The 26,716-nt window shown below is 44.9% G+C and overlaps 1 protein-coding gene across 1 annotated transcript in view; it reads right to left on the bottom strand.

The window, feature by feature from the left end:
- LOC126259215 (probable cytochrome P450 12a5, mitochondrial) overlaps positions 1-26,716 on the bottom strand; it is a 219,296-nt gene that overhangs the window by 184,785 nt on the left and 7,795 nt on the right. The window contains exons 2-3 of the mRNA XM_049955814.1: positions 9,112-9,401; positions 311-444 (exon numbers count right to left, since the gene is read on the bottom strand). Of these exons, the coding sequence (XP_049811771.1) occupies positions 311-444; positions 9,112-9,397 (420 nt within the window). The 5' untranslated portion in view covers positions 9,398-9,401. The remainder of the gene's footprint in view (positions 1-310; positions 445-9,111; positions 9,402-26,716) is intronic.

Consider the following 26,716-nt stretch of genomic DNA (forward strand, 5'->3'; position numbering starts at 1 on the left):
TTGCTAGAGGAAAGATTGGGTTTGGGTCCGAGTGCAGTACACAGTTTTAATACGTGGTAAGTTTCAAAAAATAGCCCATACTCCTCTTCTGAGTGTAAGACTGATGCCACAATGACTCTCTTAACTTTCGAAACGGGATATTTCAAAGCCCAGGCCGTGAGATGCACTTCGCTTTATATTTATATAAGATATTTTCAACGAAGACCAGCTGACTGACAGTACGAATTAAGTTGGAAAGACACTTGACTTTGGGGAAAAAGCAGAATCATTTAATTGTGACAGCTATGATAAGTGTAATCTGTATACTCACTTTCTCGATATCATCTGCATTAAACAACATCACCACTGTCGGTTTTCCAGGAAAACCATCCACTTTCACTATGTCTCCGTAGTAGTCCCTGATCGCCTGAACTACTTCAATAGAATCTTTTTTTGCCGTTTCACCTGTAAGTGGAAAAAGTAGTTCTAGTTAGAAAAATTCCTTTACTGATCAGCATAGATACAAATAAAACATCTACTAGACAATTCTCTATATCAAACAGGTTCATCAATAACAACCGTTCTCCACTCGTAAAAAAGACAAGTGCGGAACGATTAAATTATGAATGCTACACAGTTATCTACAAACTGCTTCACTTAATAAGCATAGTTTACGAAATTTCTGTTAAATTAACACTCTTTCCTTATTTTTCATGAATGAAGAGCTACTTTTCTGTATATTTGAAGATGGCCATTGCCAGCCGAAACCGATGATTTCCGTTAAAATTTTCTATGATAATGATTGTGAGTAAAGATTTTGTTCATTATTTGGAAGACTTTTCGAACATAATTTTTATTTTCTCTTCAACTCGTTACATCTTAAGAAGATATTTTGTTAGAGCTAATGACAAAAAATAATAAAACTGTATTTAATCATAACATGATACACACAATCATTTTCAGGCGTAAAAAACATACTCGTTTTCATTCTTAAGAGACGCTGTACCTAAATTACACATTCTACTTGAATTACGTAACTACACTCCTGGAAATTGAAATAAGAACACCGTGAATTCATTGTCCCAGGAAGGGGAAACTTTATTGACACATTCCTGGGGTCAGATACATCACATGATCACACTGACAGAACCACAGGCACATAGACACAGACAACAGAGCATGCACAATGTCGGCACTAGTACAGTGTATATCCACCTTTCGCAGCAGTGCAGGCTGCTATTCTCCCATGGAGACGATCGTAGAGATGCTGGATGTAGTCCTGTGGAACGGCTTGCCATGCCATTTCCACCTGGCGCCTCAGTTGGACCAGCGTTCGTGCTGGACGTGCAGACCGCGTGAGACGACGCTTCATCCAGTCCCAAACATGCTCAATGGGGGACAGATCCGGAGATCTTGCTGGCCAGGGTAGTTGACTTACACCTTCTAGAGCACGTTGGGTGGCACAGGATACATGCGGACGTGCATTGTCCTGTTGGAACAGCAAGTTCCCTTGCCGGTCTAGGAATGGTAGAACGATGGGTTCGATGACGGTTTGGATGTACCGTGCACTATTCAGTGTCCCCTCGACGATCACCAGTGGTGTACGGCCAGTGTAGGAGATCGCTCCCCACACCATGATGCCGGGTGTTGGCCCTGTGTGCCTCGGTCGTATGCAGTCCTGATTGTGGCGCTCACCTGCACGGCGCCAAACACGCATACGACCATCATTGGCACCAAGGCAGAAGCGACTCTCATCGCTGAAGACGACACGTCTCCATTCGCCCCTCCATTCACGCCTGTCGCGACACCACTGGAGGCGGGCTGCACGATGTTGGGGCGTGAGCGGAAGACGGCCTAACGGTGTGCGGGACCGTAGCCCAGCTTCATGGAGACGGTTGCGAATGGTCCTCGCCGATACCCCAGGAGCAACAGTGTCCCTAATTTGCTGGGAAGTGGCGGTGCGGTCCCCTACGGCACTGCGTAGGATCCTACGGTCTTGGCGTGCATCCGTGCGTCGCTGCGGTCCGGTCCCAGGTCGACGGGCACGTGCACCTTCCGCCGACCACTGGCGACAACATCGATGTACTGTGGAGACCTCACGCCCCACGTGTTGAGCAATTCGGCGGTACGTCCACCCGGCCTCCCGCATGCCCACTATACGCCCTCGCTCAAAGTCCGTCAACTGCACATACGGTTCACGTCCACGCTGTCGCGGCATGCTACCAGTGTTAAAGACTGCGATGGAGCTCCGTATGCCACGGCAAACTGGCTGACACTGACGGCGGCGGTGCACAAATGCTGCGCAGCTAGCGCCATTCGACGGCCAACACCGCGGTTCCTGGTGTGTCCGCTGTGCCGTGCGTGTGATCATTGCTTGTACAGCACTCTCGCAGTGTCCGGAGCAAGTATGGTGGGTCTGACACACCGGTGTCAATGTGTTCTTTTTTCCATTTCCAGGAGTGTATGTCACACACACACACACACACACACACACACACACACACACACACATATATATATATATTTTCAACAAAGACCAGCTTACCGACAGTACGAATTAAGTTTGAAAGGTTTGACTTTGGGGAATATATATATATATAGGGTGGTCTATTGATAGTGACCGGGCCAAATATGTCATGAAATAAGCATCAAACGAAAATAATACAAAGAACGAAACTCGTCTAGCTTGAAGGGGGAAAATCAGATGGCGCTATGGTTGGCCCGCTAGATGGCGCTGCCATTGGTCAAACGGATATCAACTGCGTTTTTTTTAAAATAGGAACCCCAATTTTTTTATTAGACATTCGTGTAGTATGTAAAGAAATATGAATGTTTTAGTTGGACCTCTTTTTTCGCTTTGTGACAGATGGCGCTGTAATATTCACAAACGTGTAAGTACGTGGTATCACGTAACATTCCTCCAGTGCGGACGGTATTTGCTTCGTGATACACTACCCGTGTTAAAATGGACAGTTTACCAATTGCGGACAAAGTCTATATCGTGTTTATGTATGGCTATTGTGAACAAAATGCCCAACGGGTGTGTGCTATCTATGCTGCTCGGTATCCTGGACGACATCATCCAAGTGTTCGGGCCGTTCGCCGAATAGTTACGTTATTTAAGGAAACAGGAAGTGTTCAGCCACATGTGAAACGTCAACCACGACCTGCAACAAATTATGATGCCCAAGTAGATGGTTTAGCTGCGGTCGCTGCTAATCCGCACATCATAGCAGCAAATTGCGCGAGAATCGGGAATCTCAACAACGTCGTTGTTGAGAATGCTACATCAACATCGATTTCACCCGTACCATATTTCTATGCACCAGGAATTGCAAGGCGACGTCTTTCAACGTCGTGTACAGTTCTGCCACTAGACACAACAGAAATTACGGGACGACGACAGATTTTTTGCACGCGTTCTATTTAACGACGAAGCGTCATTGAGCAACAGCGGTAACGTAAACCGGCATAATATGCACTATTGGGCAAGGGAAAATCCACGATGGCTGCGACAAGTGGAACATCAGCGACCTTGGCAGGTTAATGTATGGTGTGGCATTATGGGAGGAAGGATAATTGGCCCCCATTTTATCGATGGCAGTCTAAATGGTGCAATGTATGTTGATTTCCTACGTAGTTTCCGATGTTACTACAAGATGTTTCACTGCGTGACAGAATGGCGATGTACTTCAAACATGTTGGATGTCCGGCACATAGCTCGCGTGCGGTTGAAGCGGTATTGAATAGCATATTTCGTGACAGGTGGATTGGTCGTCGAAGCACCATACCATGGCCTTCACGTTCACCGGATCTGACGTCTCCGGATTTCTTTCTGTGGGGAAAGTTGAAGGCTATTTGCTATCGTGATCCACCGAAAACGCCTGACAACATGCGTCAGCGCATTGTGAATGCTTGTGCCAACATTACAGAAGGCGAACTACTCGCTGTTGAGAGGAATGTCGTTACACGTATTGCCAAATGCATTGCGGTTGACGGACATCATTTTGAGCATTTATTGCATTAATGTCGTATTTACAGGTAATCACACTGTAACAGCATGCGTTCTCAGAAATGATAAGTTCACAAAAGTATATGTATCACATTGGAACAACCGAAATAAAATGTTCAAACGTACCTACGTTCTGTATTTTAATTTAAAAAACCTACCTGTTACCAACTATTCGTTTAAAATTGTGAGTCATATGTTAGTGACTATTAAGCGCCATCTAACACAAAGCGAAAAAAGTGGTCCAACTAAAACATTCATATTTCTTTACGTAATACACGAATATGTAATAAAAAATGGGGGTTCCTATTTAGAAAAGCGCTGTTGATATCCGTTTGACCTATGGCAGCGCCATCTAGCGGGCCAACCATAGCGCCATCTGGTTTCCCCCTTAAGCACATTTTCTCTGATTTTTCGGTATATATTTGCAATTTGGTTATTGTAATATATAGCTGGAGTCATCCTAGCATCAACGTACAGCTTCGGTTTGTTTCCCATTAAAAAAATGGTTTTTAAAGCAGACGTTTATGAGCCCATTGGATAAAACGGTCCCAAATTCGTTTTATCTATATTTATTAAGAGGGGCTGTGTCCGCCCCCGTGAGTGGTCAGCGCGACAGTATGTCAATCCTAAGGGCCTGGACTCGATTCCCGGCTGGGTCGGAGATTTTCTCCGCTCAGGGACTGGGTGTTGTGTTGTCCTAATCTTCATCATTTCATCCCCATCGACGCGCAAGTCGCCGAAGTGGCGTCAAATCGGAAGTCTTGCACCAGGCGAACGGTCTACCAGACGGGAGGCCCCAGTCACACGACATTTACATTTAACAGGGGCTGTAAAACACGAAGCGTAAAGAGCACTCCAGCTGCGGTCCTTAACTTGCCCCGTACCAGGTGCTACCGCCATGCAGCAGTGCTACTCAGTCGGTGCTGAAGTACTGGTTATTCTTCGTCTTTTACCGTTCCTGCTAGCAGATATCGCTAAACCGATTATCGAGCTAGACTAATTTGGGACCGCTCAATCGACCGGGCACGCAAAATTCCGCTTTTAAAATGATTTCGTTCGTAACGAGTAACCAACCGACGGTTTCCGTTGAAACTGGATCTCGTATGAGGCACATGTTGATCAGTAGCTCTCTCGGTCGATTCCATCTACACACTGCAAAAATATCTACTAAAAAAACCAGAGAAAATGCGCCTTACGACTGCAAGCTAAAATATTAATATTAGGAGAGACTCATGTGTATATCCAGAGTGTTGAAATAAAAGTATTCCATATTCTGAGGTAGTAGTATGGACCTGAATAAAATGCCCAATAAAACTTGGGGTTTAAAATGCGTACCTTAAGTCATACGAGCACTTGTTCATTAGCCGGCCGCTGTGACCGAGCGGTTCTACGCACTTCAGTCCGGAACCGCGCAGGTTCGAATCCTGCCTCGCGCATGGATGTGTGTGATGTCCTTAGGTTCGTTAGGTTTAGGTAGTTCTAAGTCTATGGGACAGATGACCTCAGATGTTAAGGCCCGTAGTGCTTAGAGCCATTTGAAACATTTTTGAACTTGTTCATTAAAAGAGACGTATTCCAACAACAGCGAAGTTCAACAAGGGCTCAAAGCCCTTGAGGTATGTATTTTAGGGTCCATGTTTATTGAAAATTTTTATCTTTCTTTGGTACATAGTATGATATCTCAAAATATGGAAAGCAAAGAGCTTGCAGCAGAAGAGATACAGGGCATGGACAAAAATGGAAACACCAAAAGCTCAACATATTACCGTTCGAAATACGGTGTAGGAAAACGGTTGGACTTCAAAACAGCTTACAGTCGGAATGGATAAATACTGATCATGTATGGTTTTCAGTGGATTCTGATGCCATTCTTCCTGTAATATAGTGGCAAATTAAGGTAATGCCGATGGAAGTGTACAGCATTTACGCACTCTCCTTTCCAAAATAGATCACAAAAGTTTGATAATATTGAGATCTGGTGACCGTGGTGCCCAGGAGAGATGGGACAGCTAATCGTCGTAATCACAAAACCAGTCATGGCCAGTGTGAGCTGTGCAGACAGGGGCCCTGTCATCCTGCAACGCGGCATCAGCTTTGGGGAACAAACACTGTACTCAGGGACAGACCTGATCAGTCAACATGGTCATGAAATCGTTAGCAGTTAGTCGACCCTGCATAGGCACCACGCTGCCCATGGGGTACCACGGTATGGCTATCCAAATGATAACCGAACCTTCGCCATGTTTCACTCTACAGACGTAGTCTCGGCGAGAAGTTAGAAACTGTGTGGCGATTACTTTTGAATGGAACCATTCAATGGTGCCGTATGGCGGATCTTCAATTTTAATTTAACTGCACCTTATATATAGTCGACGCTCAATACTTTTGACACCCAATAATTTGAAACTCAGCCCCTTGAAAAATACTCGATAAATTGGAAAATATCGAAGTGTTTAAGCCCTCTAGGTAATCTAAAGTTGTAGTGTCGAGGGCATCTCGCCAACACTTTTTAATTTGAAGTCGCGCTCTCACACTCTCTGTAATTTGAAGTTATCTATTTCTGCGATTTCAATTGAAGTCACCTTACCTTTGAGATTGCTAGTACGGTCTCGGACCATCCATAGTTTTTTTTTTTTTTTTTCAGTGACCTATGTTCCATCCAGTCTGCAGTCTGCTTTCATACTGTGTTGAACACCGGCCTAATTTCTCGACACTTTTAAACATTGTGAGTGCTATGAGGAACAAGGTTTTTACTGAAGCTATGGAGAGTGGACTTTCGACAAACGATGTTCGTCACCAGTACGCCGTTTAACCATTTATATTGTCGATAATTTTAAAAAATAAGGACGATTTCACCGGGAGTGTCTCAGGCACAGGAAGTAGAACATCACGTCAGGGTGGATTTCCCTGTCTTGAAGGGTGCTTTCTCAAGTGGAAACATTGGCGTAGAGGTCAGAACGTTCCGTGAGTGCTTTGATGTTGGAGGAAAAGAGCCACGTCTTTAGCTCAGTCTCTCTCGTTTGAAGAAATTTCGGCAAGTGTGACGGAGGAAAACTGAGCAACACTGTCCTAGCCTGCAACATGGACGGATGTCAGAATCTAAAAACACTCACTGCAGGAAGGAAGTTAATTTTTTCTCACGCAGAACATCAACATTGCAACAATTGGACCAGGGCATAACACGAAATTTTAAAACTCTCTACCGCTGGGTAATTGTTTTAGTTGCGCTGGGTAGCACTGAGGGAGGTGAGAAGGTGAACATAGCAATTTTGACCGCCTATAACCATGACTGAAAAGCGGGAGTTTGTAATGCAAAGAGAGAACGAGCAGCAACCAACAAAATAACGAGAATTAACAAGTTCAGTCTCACCAGACTCACGGACGGAACTTCTATCCAGTTGTAGCGAACTAACCTTTAAGGTTTTTATTTACGTTCCCGATGACATCGGTGTCCATAATGTTCTAACCGATGCTGAACTATTGACCAGTCAGGATGACGACGAGGAAGATAACGAAGAACAATCCTCAACTCCAGTGATCGAGAGTGTTGATTTAACATTTAGCTCTTCGAGAATAAACAATAAAACTTACAAAGGAACTGCCCAAACCAATCTTCTTGGTGGTCCTTGTGTAGTTCTTCTTGCAGGATGTCTTTCAGTATTAGTGATCGAGAGTGTTGATTTAACATTTAGCTCTTCGAGAATAAACAATAAAACTTACAAAGGAACTGCCCAAACCAATCTTCTTGGTGGTCCTTGTGTAGTTCTTCTTGCAGGATGTCTTTCAGTATTGATAGTACTGGTAATTTGGCCATGGTAACAGATGTACTACTGTGGCTGTATTGAGATGTATTTCTTGAGGGTTTTAGCGAAAGAGATGTTGTAGTGTATAAAAGACAATTAACGTTTCTTATCATTGGCATGTGAGTGTTACTCTTACCAGTCGAACAACTTCACACTCTAACGCAACTTGCTTAATAACTCTGAATTCCCTTCTTTTTATCTGGGTTCTGTGTTTAATATTCGTCTTCTCATTTCGTATCCACTGCTTATCTATCGTAGACATCTATTTCAATTTTAATAATCACTGATATTCATGTACCTCAGATTTCTATCTGCTTCCATCGGCAGAGCAACTCACTGATTCACATTGACCACACGAGAAAGCGTGCATGCTGGAATCGCAGAATTTCGCATCTTCAGCAGCAGAATGCCTAAAGAATGTTCCTTTCTCAAGGAGCTTGAGTCCCGATAGGTATGAATCGCTTACGAGAGGTGTAGGCACTGGCTGCACTTACCGAACTAGCCTCGCTCTATCGCCGTCAGTTTCACGACCTTCGCACGGAAGTTCGCGATAGTACCTTTGTGTGTACTGATGATTCTCGGACTGACCGTGGTGGCGAGTGTGCCTCCGTCATTGGCACTGATGTTTTTCGGTATGGGCTTCCAGGAAAGCTGTCACTTGCTGACTCCTGATGGAGACACTGCGATGTTTATGTGGGTCCCGTGTCAGGTCGATCTGCCAGGAAACGAGGTTGCTGACGCTGCTGCCGAAGTTGCAGTCCTCATATCTCAGCCCACTATTTTTTGTATTCCCTCTAATGATCTCTGTGTTGCCGTCTGTCAGCAGGTAGTGTCACTTTGGCATCACCACTGGTCCTCTTCTCACGGGAACAAGCTCTGGTTTATTAAGCCTCTGCCGGCGGCTTAGAAGACACCCTCTCGGCCCTCTCACCTTTAGGAGATTTTTTTAGCTATCGCCATTTGTTAAGTGGTGGGTTTCCTGATGGAGTGTCCTTTTTCTTAACCACTTCCGTTTTCGTTTGTATTTGCCGTCTGAGTTATCGGCCGGTTTAGAGAAAGAGGCGCGGGCTGTCGACCGCGTTTCACTTTTTATCCGTCGTAGCAATATGGCGAATGCCATTTATTTTTTAGTTCATGGCCTCTAAGGCGTATTTTATAGACTTTCACCACGTCCCTGTTTTTAGCTGTCTTCTATTCCGTCGATTGGGATTAACGTGCAGTCGTTTTTAACTCGTCTTTGTCTTGGTGTTCTTAAGTTCTGACATGGGCGCGTATGAACCTTGTTGTCTTTGCGTCCTAAAACAAAACAAAACTTACCGAACTTGGGGAGGAAGTTCAAGAGGCCACCGACTATGGGCAGCTTCTTCGGGCCGGGTATCTCCTCGAAGGGCCTCGCGCTGAGCCACTCTTGAGACGGAGAGCGGGGTGGCACCTCTGTGGGGGCTGCAACGGTGGCCAGACACCTGCCGCTGGAGAAGGTGGCTGGGGGCAGCATTGGCAGGAGGCGGCAGTGACGCCTGGTGGAGCATCTGGCCGCGGCGAGGACGGCACCGGCCATGGTGGGGGCTCGCCATGTGACGCACTGGCTCTGGAGCGTCAGCATCAAGCTGCGTACACAGTACTCTAACTAACGATGTTGAACGAGGAACATCTCTAAGAATTATAAGAAGGTCAACACATATCCTTTGAACAATGCCAAAAGAAAGAGACTACAGAGAGGGGAGACAATCCTTTATACAGTTAATTAGTTACATATTCCGTAGATCATTTGAACAACTCTTTTGTCGAAATGATATGGAGCGAGTCAGTTTACAGGATGTGTAAACATAAATAATGTTAAAATTTATGAAGTAGTGTCCAGGAGAAATAATTTTAAAATTTTATATTATATTTAAAACTTGTTTCGCTATCTGACGGACATGTTACTCGTCAGACAGAATGAGATTTTTACTCTGCAGCGAAGTGTGCGCTGATATGAAACATGCCCGCGAAAAGCAAAGGTCCCAAGTTCGAGTCTCGGTCCGGCATACAGATTTAATCTGTAAGGAAGTTTCATATGTTACTCGTCAAATGAACAAAAATTTTTATGCTGCATATTGAGCTCCTTTCTGAGACACTGACAGCTTTAGTAATGGGTAATAAAGGTCGGTTTTCGCTGTAGTTTTGTACGCATACTAAAGTCGTGGGATAGCGTTTCATGTGGAAAGGTTTCCGATGTGGTTATGACAGGAATTAACAGACTTTGAACGAGGAATGATAATTGCAGCGAGACTCGTGCGATGTTCCATTTCGGATTAGAGAATTCAACATTCCGAGATCCACAGTGTCAAATGTGTGCAGACAATACCAAATTTTAGGCAATACTTCTCACCATGGGCAAAACAGTGGCTGACGGCCCTACTTAACCACCGAGAGCAGAGGCGTTTGCGTAGGTGGATGTTTTGGGGGAGGGGACTAATCAGCATGGCCATCGGATTAGGGAAGGACGTGGAAGGAAATCGGCCGTGCCCTTTCAAAGGAACCATCCTGGCATTTGCATGAAGCGATTTAGGGAAATCAGGGGAAACCTAAATCAGGATGGCCGGATGCGGGTTTGAACCGTTCCCCTCCCGAATACCGGGTCCAGTGGGCCAACACTGCGTCAGATAACCACTGAAATCAATGTGGGAAGTACGACTAACGTATCTGTTAGGACAGTGTGGCAAAATTTGGAGTTAATGGGCTATGGCAGCAGACGACCGACGCGAAAGCCAACAGCACGACATCGCCTGCAGCGGCTCTGCCGGGCTGGTGATCATATCTGTTGGGTGCTAGAGGGCTGGAAAACCATGGCCTGGTCACATGAGTCCAGATCTGAGTTGTTAAGAGGTGGTGGTAAGGTTCGAGAATGGCGCAGACCCCACGAAGCCATGGCAAGCAGTTGTAAACAAGACACTGTGCAAGCTGGTGGTGGCTCCATAATGGCATAGGCTGCGTCTTTATGGCATGGACTTGGTCCTCTTGTCCAACTGTATCTATCATTAACTGGAAATGGTTATGTTCGGTTTGTTGGAGATCATTTGCAGCCTTTCATGGTCTTCGTGTTCCCAAACAACGATGGGATTTTTATGGATGACAATGGGCCATGTCACTAGACCACAGCCCGCATCTCGTGGTCGTGCGGTAGCGTTCTCGCTTCCCACGCCCGGGTTCCCGGGTTAGTTTCCCGGCGGGGTCAGGGATTTTCTCTGCCTCGTGATGGCTGGGTGTTGTGTGATGTCCTTAGGTTAGTTAGGTTTAAGTAGTTGTAAGTTCTAGGGGACTGATGACCATAGATGTTAAGTCCCATAGTGCTCAGAGACATTTGAACCATTTTTGATTACTAGACCACAGTTGTTAGTGACTGGTTTGAAGAACTTTCTGGACAGGCCGAGCCAATTATTTGACCACCCAGACCGCCCAACGGATCCCATGGAACATTTACGGGACATAGTCGAGAAGTCAATCCGCCAACACTTTCCCAATTATAGACGGCTATTGAGGCACCATGGCTCAGTATTTCTGCTTTCAATGGCTTGTTGACTTTATGCTACGTCGAGTTGCTGTAATGCGCCGGGCAAAATGAAGCCCGACACGATACTAGAAGCTAGCTCATGCCTTTTTCACCTCTTTGTGTGGTCATTACCGTTCATCTGAGATAGTGATTGATTGTATATGACGGCGCAGTTTAAATGCCTAGCTCCTTGAAAAGTTACCTACATGATGTACATACGACAAAACCCGATATTTTCCTTACTGTTCGCTTTTTTGCAGTCAGTAAGTGATTCCGTAGGACACTATTGAGTGGAAATATCCAAAATATGTGAGATGGTTGGTACGTTTGGTTACAAGATTAGCAATTATGCGAAGGGCAAAAGTAGCTCTACTTAACTGTTTAAAACGTTCACTAATACGCTTCTCTGTGTTTAAGTTTTCATCAGTTAACACATCTGATCATTAAAGTTATGACACCTAAATTTACAGAAAATAAAGACGTTTTAGGTAATGTGCGTACATTGTATAACAGGAATAACCACGATTAAAAATTTTAGGTCATTTGAGGATCTACTGGTCGTGGAACTTTGTACACAGATGTGCCACCTCTGGCTGCAGTAACATCTGCGCAAAGCTTCATTGGACTTTCATTGTGGTTTTAATTTAGCAACCGAGAGGAATAAATACTAAAAGGTTCAGACTGAAATGACCATATTTATATGAACAACTCCTTTTGATATTAACAGATGTCGTTGCTAGTTACAGTCTCTGAACAGAGGCATACACTTTGAAATATTACAGATCGTATTACAAACTGTAATTATAAGCTAACAAATAAATTTTTACTGTGATTTTATATTTCGCAGTTGAGTGGCCTGAGGTGTATGTTACTGTTTTAAAATAACTTCTCGTTACAACATGATGGCTACAGGGTGTGCCTAACATCACCGGAACTTTTCAGTTCGTGATATAACAAAGCAATCTCAGAGATTTCACTTAAAACTTCTGAGCTGGCAGGCTGTTGTTCATGCATATAATTTTGCTCTAACGTTTCATCTCTGACGGCAGTAAACATCTTCAGATATAAAGATATAAAGTGGTGAACTACTGAGAGACTGCAGGGCACTCTCACTTTTGATTCAGTGTTAGGCTGCTTCATGTTATTAGGGAATATGATCTTTATTGCAATTTGACTTCATACATCATGATGAAATGGTGGGGAGTAGTTAATGCTCTTGCTTGCGTGTTCTAGGGAAGGAATAATGGTAAGATTTACCTGCATTCAAAGGAAAAGGGTGACGATTTAAACGACTGCAGTAAAAGCACGGCGACGGTGGGCCAAGGGAAGCGTGTTTCTTCTGCTGGAAACATCTACGAACGGCCGAGTTCCGCATTCTCATTGTGCAGACACGTTCGTTGGCGCCGGTCGGTAGGCATTCGCATCCAGGTAGACCGACTAGCGCCAAGAAGTCGCCGCTGCAATGGCCAGCGCATTGTAGACCACCAATAAAGCAGAGGATGGGCCTTTGTTAGGCTTGAAGCCGACAAGACAACTGTGAGCGTTCTGTGAATTTCAGTGGGACAGGTCACTGGCGCCCAGATGTCCAGCCTCTGTTACAAAACATATTTGTAAAAGCACAAGGCTTTTACAGAGTTTATGGCCGTTCTTTGGAAACTTCAAAATGGACGCAACAGGGGTGATAACATGCTTTTTATGGAGAGGTGTGGTTCCATCCTGGTCATGTTGTTAGCAAAAGATATGGGGTAAACGCATGGGAAAGAGGCCATGAAGCTGACTCTTTTTTCCTTTTCTCCCAATTTGAAGCCTTTCGTTGGTCAAATCGGTGTATGCAGAGCAAGGGGCTCTCTCCGAGCTTCGAATGCCGTGCTCCAGCTCGTGATTAGCTTGTGCTAAAGTGGGGGAAGTCTAAGATGTAAATGGGCTTTTGCTACCGAGCTAAGGAGGAAAGCAGACGGAAAGAGAAGATCACACTTTTGTCCTGGCACTTCGCTAGTAAAGAATTGCAGGTCTCTATCTAAACGGTGATACTTGTGTCCTTTGATAGTGTGCCACTTAGAGCCTGTGATGTGAGTGATGCATGGGTGTACTTACTTGTCTTGAGTCGGCCATCTAAACATTTTACATATTCTGTCACGCACAGTCGTGGCATGGAGTAAAATTGGTTGGGCAGACCAGGAAACGGGTCCACCTGCACACTGGAATCCACCGGCGTTCCACAGGCTCATACGGAAGTATCTGCATTCCGAATTACCCGAATGTGAGACCGCATACTTGCATTTTTCGGGCGCACGCCATTAATAACAGATTGCGGCCGTCCATGACTTCAGCTGCCGAATGCATCGTGGTGTGACATCCCGACCAGCAGAACGGTAAAGTATTCGTTGCTATGGCGTACGGCTCCAATATATGTTTCTCAGCACCTTGTTCTTTACAACCATATTTTCCTTTTTCTAGAATAGCAGAGTATAGATGCTTGATGGTGGCGTAGTTTTTGTGCCATAAGCCGTATTCACGTGTGTGAAATCAAATGAAGCGATTAGTGTTCTGGTTAGTGTCGTGTGTCGATCCCCAGCTGATCACTTTGTCCACCATACACCCCATGTTAGTGAAAGCGTTTGTCAAATAAAAATGTTTGTGTTACGTTTCTTTAGTCTACATCTACATGGATACTCTGCAAATCACATTTAAGTACCTGGCAGAGGGTTTATCGAACCACCTTCACAGTTTTCTATTATTCCAATCTCGTAAGTCTTTTTGCTGTCTTCTGATGTTAAGGATGAAAAAATCTATTGTCATTTAGATCATAACTTCTCCATGTGTTCTGATTAACATTACCTTTCCATTTTTGTTAAAGTTGAGATTATAAAGAAGAGTAGCAACCTTGCACTGCAACCAGAACTCGAGGGAGCGCCGAATACATAGGCTGTGTAGAGGGCACCGTAATCCATCACAGAACGTAGTTTACGAGATTATCTCTGGTAATGCCAACATTCTTGATTGAAAGTAATCGATCGTTACTCTTACGTTGCAACACTGACATACAAATTTTGTCTAATTTAACACCTGCCTGTTTTCTGTGAGCGTACATATTCCATTTCATCTTTTAAATAAGTCGGTTCACAAATTTTGTACGCCTTCTCTACCAAGGTTTTTATCACACCTGTCTTTTTTTTGTCTCGAGGGAAGGTTAGAATCGATATTAAGGTCACGGTCAGTATTTGCTTCTTTTATATTCACCCTATGCCTCCATGGCCCAGCATCCTGTCCCCTCGCTTGGTGAAAAAAAAAAATGGTTCAAATGGCTCTGAGCACTATGGGACTTAACTTCTAAGGTCATCAGCCCCTAGAACTTAGAACTACTTAAACCTAACTAACCTAAGGACATCACACACATCCATGACCGAGGCGGGATTCGAACCTGCGACCGTAGCGGTCGCGCGGTTCCAGACTGTAAGGCCTAGAACCGCTCGGCCACCCCGGCCGGCGCTTCGTAACAGAAGCATCCAAAAAATTCAGTGGTCCATAATTCTCCATTTATGGCGTATTGCATTTTCGGACTGATGCTGTTGAGATTATCAGGAAGGCATCGTATAGCGGCCGTAGCGGAACATGTTTACCAAGAGGGTGTTCATGGAATAAAATTAGATGAGACGAGTGTCATAACGAAACATAGCATAATCATGCGTGGATGTAGAGAGAGGCTGTTCAGATTTATAAACTCTGTAATAATTTAACAGAAAGAAGAAGGTGTTAAATTAGACAAAATTTGGATGTCAACGTTGCACCGTAAGAATGACTATTGATTACTTTCAATCGAGAATTTTGGCATTACCAGAGATAATCTCTTAGCTGACGTCATGTGACGGACTGCAATGCCCCCTACATTGCCTATACATATATTTAGATTTTGGATCTCCCTCGAGTTCTGGTTGCAGTTCGCCACTACCTCTAAAGATATCTCCCGCAGTCCGATGTTATATGTTTGGATCACGGCCTATCAACTGGGAGGTTACAAGTGAAGGAGGTGTAAAGCCAGCTTTGTTATTGCCGTGTTTCGGAATTGAGTTTGGTCGAATCATTCGCGTAGGCTCGGGCACGTAGTACGGTGACAGGAGAGAGAGTCTTGGACAACAGCGTGTTTTTCTTCCGAACAACTGCTCCACGAGAAGGTCATAGGATCTTCAGGGATACTTTACAGATAACGCTAATGACAGTGGCTCACATATCATCAGCATGAACCGTCCGTTTCAGATTTCAAAATAACTAGTCGTTCTTAACAGAGCGATCTTGTCTGTTGTAAAAGCCACTTCAGTGTTATCATACAAAGTACAGTGTCACGTGAATGTGACCACCGCCTATGCTCGACGACAACGCCTATTAACCACTCACAGACGACAAGTGACGGCACTAACAGTGAAGCGTATATAAAGCGTGTCGTGGGGACGTGGAAAACAGTGCAGTCATCGTCACAATGCGAAAACAGAGCGATTCATCTCATGTCCAAATGGACAAGATCCTTGACTTCCGGGCAAGGTGTTGAAGCATTTCCGAAATGGCTATGTTTATAAACAAACCGTGTACCACCGTGGTTAAGGTATTCCGTATATGGCAAAATGACGCTATCCAAAGCTAGCATAGGGGAAACTGTGCTGCACAGGGCCATTGATGACAGGGGTGAACGATGTGTACGGGCAAACAGACGTGCAGCTGTTGAGCAACTGACCGGCCAGACGAACAAAGGGTTTACCAACAGTGTGTCCTCAACGACCGTTCAGGGAATGTTGTTCCAGGATGTCCATTGAGTGGCGCTGAATCACCAGTTATGTTTCATAGCATAGATGGCCATTGGCGTGTACGGCATGAAACGTCTGAAAAAGAAAAAAAAACCTGTAGCAATTGAGGGAACGTTTTGGTCTGGGGAAAGTTTTCGCTGCATTCCCTGTATGATCTCGTATTCGGGAAGGTACAGTGGATCAACACAAGTATGCGTCTATCTTTGAGGACCATGTCCACCATTACACGCAGTTTGGTTTTCCTCGGAACGATCTAAAACCAGGACAATGCAACGTGTCACACAGCTCGCAGTGTACGTCCGTGGTTAGAAGAGCGCCAGGATGCGTTTACCATACTCTCCTGGACACTAAACTTCCCGGGGAGTCTGTGAGACCACTGAGATCGGGCTGTTGGCTCCATGGACTCTCAACCGAGAACCCTAGCACAGCTGGTCACAGCACTGGAGTCGGCTCCAGGTCCCTGTCGACACCTTCCAGGACGTCACTGAGTCCCTTCCTGCTCATCTCTTAGCAGTCCGCTTCGCAAAAGAGGGCATTTCACGCTTTTGAGAGGTGGTAATATTAATGCGACTGGACAGTGTATTATTGGAGGGGGGGGAGGGTGGTGTTGTTGTTCACGATGTACATTAAGCGTCTAATGGTTGACGCTGCTTGCGAATGACACTGTTGAACACAGGAGTCTGTAACGCCAGAACCCTATAACGACATGCATGAAGACCTACAGAGAATCGAATTTTGGTGCAGCAACTGATTCACTCGGAACGTAAATAAATGTAGCGTGCTGCATGTAAATAGATGATGCAGCTGACATCAGTCATCCCTTCCCTTTCCTTCTCCCTCTATCCCCCTTCACCTTCAAAATACGTGGAATAAAACACTGTCCGATTACACTAGTCTCGATAAATGACTGGACATACGTATTTGATTATTTGTCGAATGACAGCAGAAGACAGTTTGTGAGAAAAGCAGATGACACTCTGAGATTCAGTGGTAGAATCCATAAGAAATATAATTCCTCCACCAAATGAGTTTCTTAAAAAGTACTCGTTGAGTAAATGGTTCAAATGGTTCTGAGCACTATGGAACTTAACATCTGAGGTCATCAGTCCCCTAGAACTTACAACTACTTAAACCTAACTAACCCAAGGACATCACACACATCCATGCCCGAGGCAAGATTCGAACTAGCGACCGAAGCGGTCGCGTGGTTCCAGACAGCCGTGCCTAGAATCGCTCGGTCACCACGGCCGGCACTCGTTGAGTAATTCTTAAATTCTTCTCATTACGGTAACATTATTTTTTTGGATTAATGAAAGTGGTAGAGATGACCCAACGAAGAACGGAGCGTGTCGTCGCTATATCGTTTAAAAAGAGCGAATGACTTCGGAGATGCACAACACACTACAGTGGCTGGCGTTACCAGACAGACGATGTGAATCACAGACGGATTTACTATTAAGGTTTCGAGAGCTTATGTTTCTAGATGAGTCGGGAAGGTGTTGTTCTGGAAGTTATTACTTCCTCCCACGCACGCCTCATGATCACGACGGACACTCGGGGAAATTTAAGCTCATACCGAAGCTTAATGATACACAGGGTAAGTCACTAACTACTCCCACCTATAATAAATCTGAAAGTATGATAGTAGCTGAAAAGTGTATGGGACAAATGTTGCATGGGACAACGGGGACCACAATATGACGACGGTTTTTTGTTGCTGTATGGGATCGCGTCAGAGATATGAAGATCAACTTTGTTTTCTTTTTAAATGGGATGCTATAGTTTGGTACTTATTTTCTGATAGAGGCTATCGAGACGAATCAAGTGATGCGTAACAGTAAGGTCTTTTAAAGGTCAACGAAGGTCAAAAAGGTAGCATGAACGTCCATTTACGGAAGTTGTTCGAAGTGATGACCATTGGTATCAACGCAGTGCTGCAGTCTTCTTCATCACTTCGGCGCTTCTCGTATATCTTGCAAATGGAAAATATTCGCGGAATACGGTGTATCCATCTAACGTGCCATTGACATGTAAACACCATTCGACTGTTTCGCAATACAACACTAATAGGAACGGTAAGACTCGTATGGTCGACTCAAGGGAATGTGAATGATGTATTACTTCGAAGAACAAGTCCATATGCTTCTCATTTACGGAGAATACCAACGAAATTCAGTGAGAGCTAGAGACTTGCACGCTGAAAGATATCCTCAACGTACTCACCCTACGCGTCGTACATTTAAATATGTGTATGATTAATTGAGAATAACTGGATCTTTAACGCATCGGAAACATATTCGGCAAAGGAAAGTAACTAACGAGGAAACGGAAATTGGCACACTTGCCATGTGGTTCGAGATCCTTATGTTAGTTCGCGTCAAATCTCAAGAGAATCAGGCATGAGCCAGAGTAGTGTTGTTCTTGTTCTGCATCACCGTAAATATCATCCTTACCATATCAGTCTCCACCAAGATTTGACTGGTACGGATTGTAGGCGTCGCATTGAATTCTTCCGATAGGCTCAGCTTAAGATTCAGAGGGTTAAGCACATTTATTAATTTGATTTTATTTACTTACGAGGCTACTTTCACGAATCATGGAAGTGTTAATTTGCATAACATGCATTATTGGGCAACTGCAAATCCATGCTGGCTGCGGCAAGTTGCACACTACAAACCGTGGTCGGTGAATGTATGGTATGCGAACCTGAAGGACAGAATTATAGGCCCCTATTTCATCGAAGGAAAGCTTAATGGCAGGAAATACACCACATTCCCACAAGAAACTTTAGGTCTGTTATTGGAAGAAATACCTTTAGGAACAAGGAACAGATTATGGTATCAACACGGTGGGTGTCTAGCACATTCCCAAATCATTGGGTTGGACGCGGAGGAGATGTGTCGTGGCCGGCTCGTTCGCCAGACTTGACCCCTCTCGATTTTCTCTTATGGGGATTCGTAAAAGACATTATTTATAAAGACGTTCCAACTACACCTGAACATATGCGAGAGAGAATTGTCAGAGCATGTGCTTCGATAAGTGCCGATGTGATAAGGGATACCACTCAATTCGTGATAAGAAGATTGCAGCTCTGCATTCATACCAATGGTCATCACTTCGAACACCTTCTGTAAATGGACGTTCATGCCACCTTTGTGACCTCCGTTGCCCTTCAAAGACCTTACTGTAACACTGGTTTCGTCTCGATAGCCGCTATCAGAAAATAAGTAGCAAACAAAAAACCAGCGTCATATTATGGCCTCCGTAGTCCCTTGCAACCTTTGTCCTACAAACTTTTCAGCTCCTATCACACTTTCGGAGTTATTCTTGGTGAAAATAGTTTGTGACTCACCCTGTATATTCTTCCCATAAACCATTCGCGAATGGAATAGCAAAATTCGAATGCAAGCAGACTGCTCCTGGAATGTGGATGCAGAATGGCGATGGAGACGGACTGCATCCCTGCCCAGCTGCACAGTTTATGTTTTGTGCGAGGCAATAACTGCTTTCCAGTGTCCATGATGATACTGGTATTTGTTTGACATAAGCATATTTATTACGAAAGAAACCAAGTCTGAACGTTTGGGTGACGGCGTGGGTTTTTCAATGACTCGTCGCTGCGGTGGTTTTGTCCATTTCTGGCGGCACATGACTGCGGAATCCTCGTGGCCGCGGTCCCTTAGGCAGGAGCCCATCTCGCAGAGTAAACAACCCGATAACGAATTCCTCATTTCTGTGTGTCGCTGTGGCGTCTCTCTTGACTCGCTGTTTGAAAGCGCTCTGGCGGTCTCAAAAAGAAGCAGTTGTCAGTGGCGGAAGCTTTTTAGGAGTTGCAGGGGTAGGTCTGCTTGCTGTAGGAGCAAAACGTGGCTGAAACAGCAAACAGCGGCAGACTCCGTCTCGTGGAGTACATTCCGGGTTTTTAGCAGCCACTTCTGTAATACAGTACTTCAGCACAGTTTCGGACAAAATTGCTCTCTCGTGGAAAACTTCTTCATGAAGTAAATAGAAAACTCTGGAAGACTTTGTAATAAAATTCGTGCACTATCTTTTCAGAAGCGTTTTTACTTTGACAATGTACATTTCGAAGTCACAGCTTCATCATCTGGGCTTCGGTTATGTGACGACCTTCATTGCATTGTTAACACATCAGAAAGGTATATCTGAGAATTCTGCTGATTTCAGCTGTATAAGAGAGCTCAAATGAAGTAAATTCTACCTTTCAAGGATACTTTTTGTATGTTTAAAGGAGGGCCGTTCCAGCACATTTTTTCTCAGATAGTTTTCTTTGAAAAATGGGGAATTTAAAACTTCCTGGCAGATTGAAACTGTGTGCCCGACCGAGACTCGAGCTCGGGACCTTTGCCTTTCGTGGGCAAGTGCTCTACCATCTGAGCTACCGAAGCACGACTCACGCCCGGTCCTCACAGCTTTACTTCTGCCAGTATCTCGTCTCCTACCCTCCAAACTTGACAGAAGCTCTCCTGCGAACCTTGCAGAACTAGCACTCCTGAAAGAAAGGACACTGCGGAGACATGGCTTAGCCACAGCCTGGGGGATGTTTCCAGAATGAGGCAAGGGCAAAGGTCCCGAGTTCGAGTCTCGGTCGGGCACACAGTTTTAATTTGCCAGGAAGTTTCATATCAGCGCACACTCCGCTGCAGAGTGAAAATCTCATAATGGGGAATTTGTTGTGGGACATCGGGGAATACTCTCGCCTCAGCCTCTGTGGTTTCTTAAGTTCCAGTAGGTCGCGGCACTATACGTAGCCTTCAAAATGGCGTCTGTAGCGGAGGTGCTTTGCAAGCAGAGAGCTGTCACTGAGTTCAGAAAATCAGAACATAGCAGATACTCATAGGCGCTTACAGAATGTCTAAGGAAACCTGGCAGTAAGCAAAACCACTGAGTCGTTGGACGAGGCGTCTCTGGTTTTCGCAACTAGGTCAGCAAACTTTTCCGATGTACCACGTGGCGGCTGGTCGCGCACGCTCTACAGTGTTGGAACGTGCGGACACATTCAGTAGAGGTGATCGAAGGATCACACTGAAATGCCTCTCTGCACAGCTGGATGCCTCCGTTGGTAGTCGTGATGTACTCGTCCACCAGTTGGGGTATTCGTATGCCCGTTGCGTTCCTAGCCACTTAACACAATATCATAAAGCGCAACGAAGGACTATGTGTGCGGAACTACTTCCGTGTTACGAGATTGACAGAGACAGTGTTTTCTCAAACATCGCCACAGGCGATAGAACGTGGTTTCACCAAAACGGAAATCCATGGATTAGTGCCACACTATCTCTTCTCCGAAGAAAAAGTTCAAAGCCACACCCTCACTGTGCTGCACTGTGCTGCTCTCAGCAAACGAATTTCTCCATGACAACTCAAGGCCTCATACAAGTTGCGCAAACGGGAGAAGCCCACAAAACTTTTTTGGACTGTTCTTCCTCACACACCCTACAGCCCGGAACTCGCACCTTCTGACTTCCATCTGTTTAATGAACGATGCACCCCACGAGAAGCAGTACGTGGATTATGGGGAGGTTATTGAGGCAACAAGACGTTTGCTCCGACATCGACCCGCAGAGTGATATCACGCGGGAGTAGAGGCTCTCCGAGTAAGGTGGAGTAACACTGCCGCACTGAACGGAGGTTATGTTGTAAAAGCGGGCTTTGCAGCTAAAAGAGTGGGAAATAATATGGTGTTTTGGAATCCTGAATAAAACCAATTGGCTTTCAGAAAAATATGTGCTTCGTTACTTATTGAACGCCCCTTGTGCAACACTGTGTACAGCAGGTGCAAGTTGGGATGTCACATTCAAAATAAATGAGCAAAATACGCAGATACACGATTCTGGCTTATTAACATCGCAATGAAGGCCCTCACGTAACAAGTGAAGCCCTGATTATGAAGCTGTGGCTTCGAAGAGCGCTGTCGCAGTTTTACTAGCAACAAGCAATGTGGCTACTGTCAGACATACAAATGATTAGCAATGAATTGTGGAGACAGAGTCAGCTTCCGCAGCAGTGAGCAGTGTGATCAGCGTGGCTGACTGCCATTCAGAGGACCTGTGTTCGATTACCGGTACTGCCAGGTACGTTTTCTTGGTGGGAGATCTCGACTGGGGACCACTTAACCTCGTGATGCTTATTAAAGAGCTAATTCAATTACATGTAACTGCTCCAAGGCTTGCAAAGCCGACAACGGCCAGGAAAGCGCTGTGCCCACTCGGCGCCACTCTGCATGGCAGCCAAATGACATCTTGGCAGAGGATGGCACGGGGGTCGGTCAGTCCATAATGGTAATGGCCAGTCTGACGCCAGAGGTTTCTCCCTTCTTTTACAGGCAGTGACTAAGGCCGTTGCTATACACAGTATTTGAACTAATGTTGACGTGGTGCTCTACTAATTCTGCGAACTCACTTCCTGCTATTTCACGTTGAGGATTCATTTCCTCACTTGGAACACAAAATAAGTTTCGCCATATTTCAGCAACACGTCACGTAAACTGGAACCAACAGGATGCAAGAACACTCCGTAAGTCGAAAGCAGAAAGCGAGATGCCGCACTTTATTTGCCGTGTTCAGCAGAATCTCTTATTCGATGGATTTTATGTTATACATTACAACCTATGAATATATGCTATTTCTAAAGACCAATACATTGAAGGTCAATAGAACGAATCGTTATTGTTACGATCTGTTATAATAGAATGACGGGAACCATTATATTCGTGGTTGCAGTTTTGTATTTAGTTATTTTCGCGTTTTAACTCGCGTGTTGAGAGTAAGCTGTTTTAAATCAACGAGTCACTGGAGATTCGTGAAAGCGTGTCATCCGTTTTAAGATTTGTTATAGTTAAGTTTCAGTAACATTTCCTCTATTAAAGGCTTCGGAAAACTGTAACATGACATACAAGGTCTCTAGCAGCAGAATTTGTGTGTAGCGTAGCTGGTTGATGAAGCTGATGATGAGGTTTGGTTGGTGGAGCGCTCAACTGCGCGATTATCAGCGCCCGTACAAATTCCCAACCTTTGCTCAGTCCAAACTCGCCACTTTAATTAATGATGATGAAATGATGAGGACAACACAAACACCCATTCATCTCGAGGCAGATGAAAATCCCTGACCCCACCCGGAATCGAACCCGGGACCCCGTGCGTAGTTGGTTGAGGCGCCACAGTACGGAACCGAGGGTGAGCCTGGTGTTTTAACATTACCACATGCATGGATCGTCGGCTACTCAGGCCCATCGTTAGGAGTGTTTGGCGCAGTGTGTCCCGGCAAAGGCTCTGAGCACTATGGGACTTAACTTCTGATTTCATCTGTCCCCTAGAACTTAGAACTACTTAAACCTAACTAACCTAAGGACATCACACACATCCATGCCCGAGGCAGGATTCGAACCTGCTACCGTAGCGGTCGCGTGGCTCCAGGCAGTAGCGCCTAGAACCCCTCGGCCACTCCGGCCGGCCTGTCCAGGCAAAGGTGCAGCATTAAAGTGTTATGTTAGTCCCACCACAGTTCGCTGCCCGTCCTGTTTTACCAGTCTGTGGTGGTGGTGGTAGTTTCCTATGGGACCAAACTCCTGAGGTCATCGGGTCCTAGGCTTACACACTACTTGATCTAACTTAAACTAACTTACGCTAAGGACAACAAACACCCACGCCCGAGGGAGGACTCGAACCGCCGGACAGTGTGGCCGAGCGGTTCTAGGCCCTTCAGTCTGGAACCGTGCGACCGATACGGTCGCAGGTTCGAATCCTGCCTCGGGCATGGGTGTGTGTGATGTCCTTAGGTCAGTTAGGTTTAAGTAGTTCTAAGTTCTAGGGGACTGATGACCTCACATGTTAAGTCCCATAGAGCTCAGAGCCATTTGAACCATTTGATTGGAACTCCGAATGGCGAGCCGCGCGAACCATGGCAAGGCGCCTCAACATGTGTGACTAGGGGAGGCCACCTGATGTCTGGACGTGTTTTCAACGTCGATTCGCCACGTGACACTCACCACAGCACTCCTTGAACATCCGAGAAGTCATGCAGTTTCCGAAATCCTCGTTCAGAGCCTCTGGGTTATCACAGTCTACGCTCGGTCAGACAAAGATCGCACACTTCCTGATATTACATATACCAAGCGTGCGTCTGACTAGAAATCAATTCTCGCCAGGTGACACTCCTGTCGCCTATAGGGGTTTACATCGATAGTAGATCGGTGGTCATAAAGTTGTGGCTGATCAGGGTATGTGTACCACAGACAGAACAACATGACTAGCATATGGTCAAAGAATGAACGTTTTAATAGAGCTAAAATAGGAATTCCACGCGCGTCCGTTTTCGTGAATAAACTGTATGGTGTGCGTGCCAAATAAAGGCGACAACTGCCGCTGGAGAGCGCTGAGAGCATAAAATCACGTTAACCAGCTCGTGGCGTGTGTCGACGGCGCTGTGTCACGTGATGATGGATATCTCATCTGCCTGCTTGTCAACGTTAGCTGCCGCATCCTGCGTACCGAAGGCTTAAATGTACATACCATAAAACTTACGAAATAATTATCTTTATTTACTGGTAACAGCCACTCTCTACAAATCTTACAGTTTAATTTGATGTATCGTGACGCACTTTGAGCTTCATTTATTTTTCATCAGGCGCGTTGGCATACACAATACATCCTAGACAGGGATGGATGTTACTTTTTTTTAATCTCTAACGAAATATGGAACTACGGAATACAAACTAAGTGCATCTACATGAACAACTGTACACTGCAGGACAACTTCCAGTGTACTTCTGGTACCAGTATCATGTCCCCCATCCCTGTTCCATTTGCAAATGGCGCATGGAAAGAAAGACTGCCGGTAAGACTTCATATGAACTCCAATTTCTCTGATTTCCGCCGCGTGGTCACTTCGCGAGACGTATGTTGGAGGAAGTCATATGTTTCAACTCTTCTGCTTGTAACGTACGCTCTCGAAAAATTAACATTTAACTTCTCCGAGATGTACAACGTCTCTCTTGTAACCCTGGAACTGTAGTTCGTTGAGTATTTCTGTAACGCTCTCACACTTATTAAACGATCCTGTGGAGAACAGGGCTGCTTTTCATTGGCTCTTTTCTGTCGCTTTTATTAATACCATGTACTAAGTGTGCAGACAATGACAAAGAAGCGGTCGTACGAGTGGTTTTTAAGCCACCTCTCTCGTGGATGACTTATGATACTCGTGAAGAAAGTTTTTTGTATCCTTTCTACTTTAGATGTTTTGGAAACTTACCACTTGATATTTTACGGTTCTTACGTTTCTGTTGACTCACTGACTGTGTAGTCGAATAGTACCGGATCCCACAGCCAAATTTTGTTGTAATACGTTACCTTTAATTATGTTGAGGATTCTCTGTAAGACCCGGCATCCACCGTCATTACTCCCCACAAATTCATGAATTTGGCTCAACACATTTAGCGTTGCAACTTTCTTCGTTGCCAGTCTTTGCACCACTTTGAAATCTCATTAAGATTCAATTGAATATTTTAGCAGACAGTACTTCACTATGGATAAATGCATCATATGCGAAATGTACGAGGTTGCTGTTAATATTGTCTGCAAGATCATTGTTAAACCATATGAATAGCAATGGTGCTAACACACTTCCCTGGGGCATATCTTAAGTTACTTCTACGTGTATCTATGTCTCTCCATCGAAATAACATGCTTCATCCTCCCTACGAAGAAATACCTAATCCAGTCACAAGTTTCACTTGACTAGCGATATAACTCTGTAATTATGTGTATTAGTTCTCACTTCGCACTACTCCAAAATTATTCATTTAACAATCTTCGTATATTCCGTGTCAAATCTTAAAGTATAATATTATTTTGGTTGTGAGGACATCGAACGGAAGTTTTTAATTTGTGGGGAAGGTTCTAGGAAAGTGTTTTACAAAATGGTTCAAATGGCTCTGAGCACTATGGGACTCAACTGCTGAGGTCATTAGTCCCCTAGAACTTAGAACTAGTTAAACCTAACTAACCTAAGGACATCACACACATCCATGCCCGAGGCAGGATTCGAACCAGCGACCGTAGCGGTCTCGCGGTTCCAGACTGCAGCGCCAGAACCGCGCGGCCACTTCGGCCGGCCTAAAGTGTTTTACATTTCGAAAGTAAACTGCCCTGATGATTTTAGAGTACTGCACCAGTTTTAGGACTTGTTAAACTTGCCACAGATATTGAACGAATTAACGGAGGCACTGCTGGTCTAGTGAAGTTCCTCTGGTAACTTAAATGAGGAGCTTTGGATGAAAGGAGACTTAGTCCTCTCGAAACCTTGTGGAATGAATTAATAGATCTAGAATTCGATGAATACTGTATGTTACCTTTGTTTCGGCATCCGTTTGACGTCTTCTGCTGTAAAGCCACTATATTATACATGCATACGATTTCAGAAATGGGAAGGACATCAGTTATAGACTAGACCAATTTATCTAACGATACTGGCCACAGTATGCTTGTATTACACAGATGGCCTGTAGCCCGTCTAATGGCACCCGTCCAATGATTGCACTTCCACCTGAAACCTCCATCTATGCAGCGGAGTTACTGC

This window comes from Schistocerca nitens, chromosome 5, assembly GCF_023898315.1.
Source record: "Schistocerca nitens isolate TAMUIC-IGC-003100 chromosome 5, iqSchNite1.1, whole genome shotgun sequence".
In the NCBI taxonomy this organism is placed as follows: domain Eukaryota; kingdom Metazoa; phylum Arthropoda; class Insecta; order Orthoptera; family Acrididae; genus Schistocerca; species Schistocerca nitens.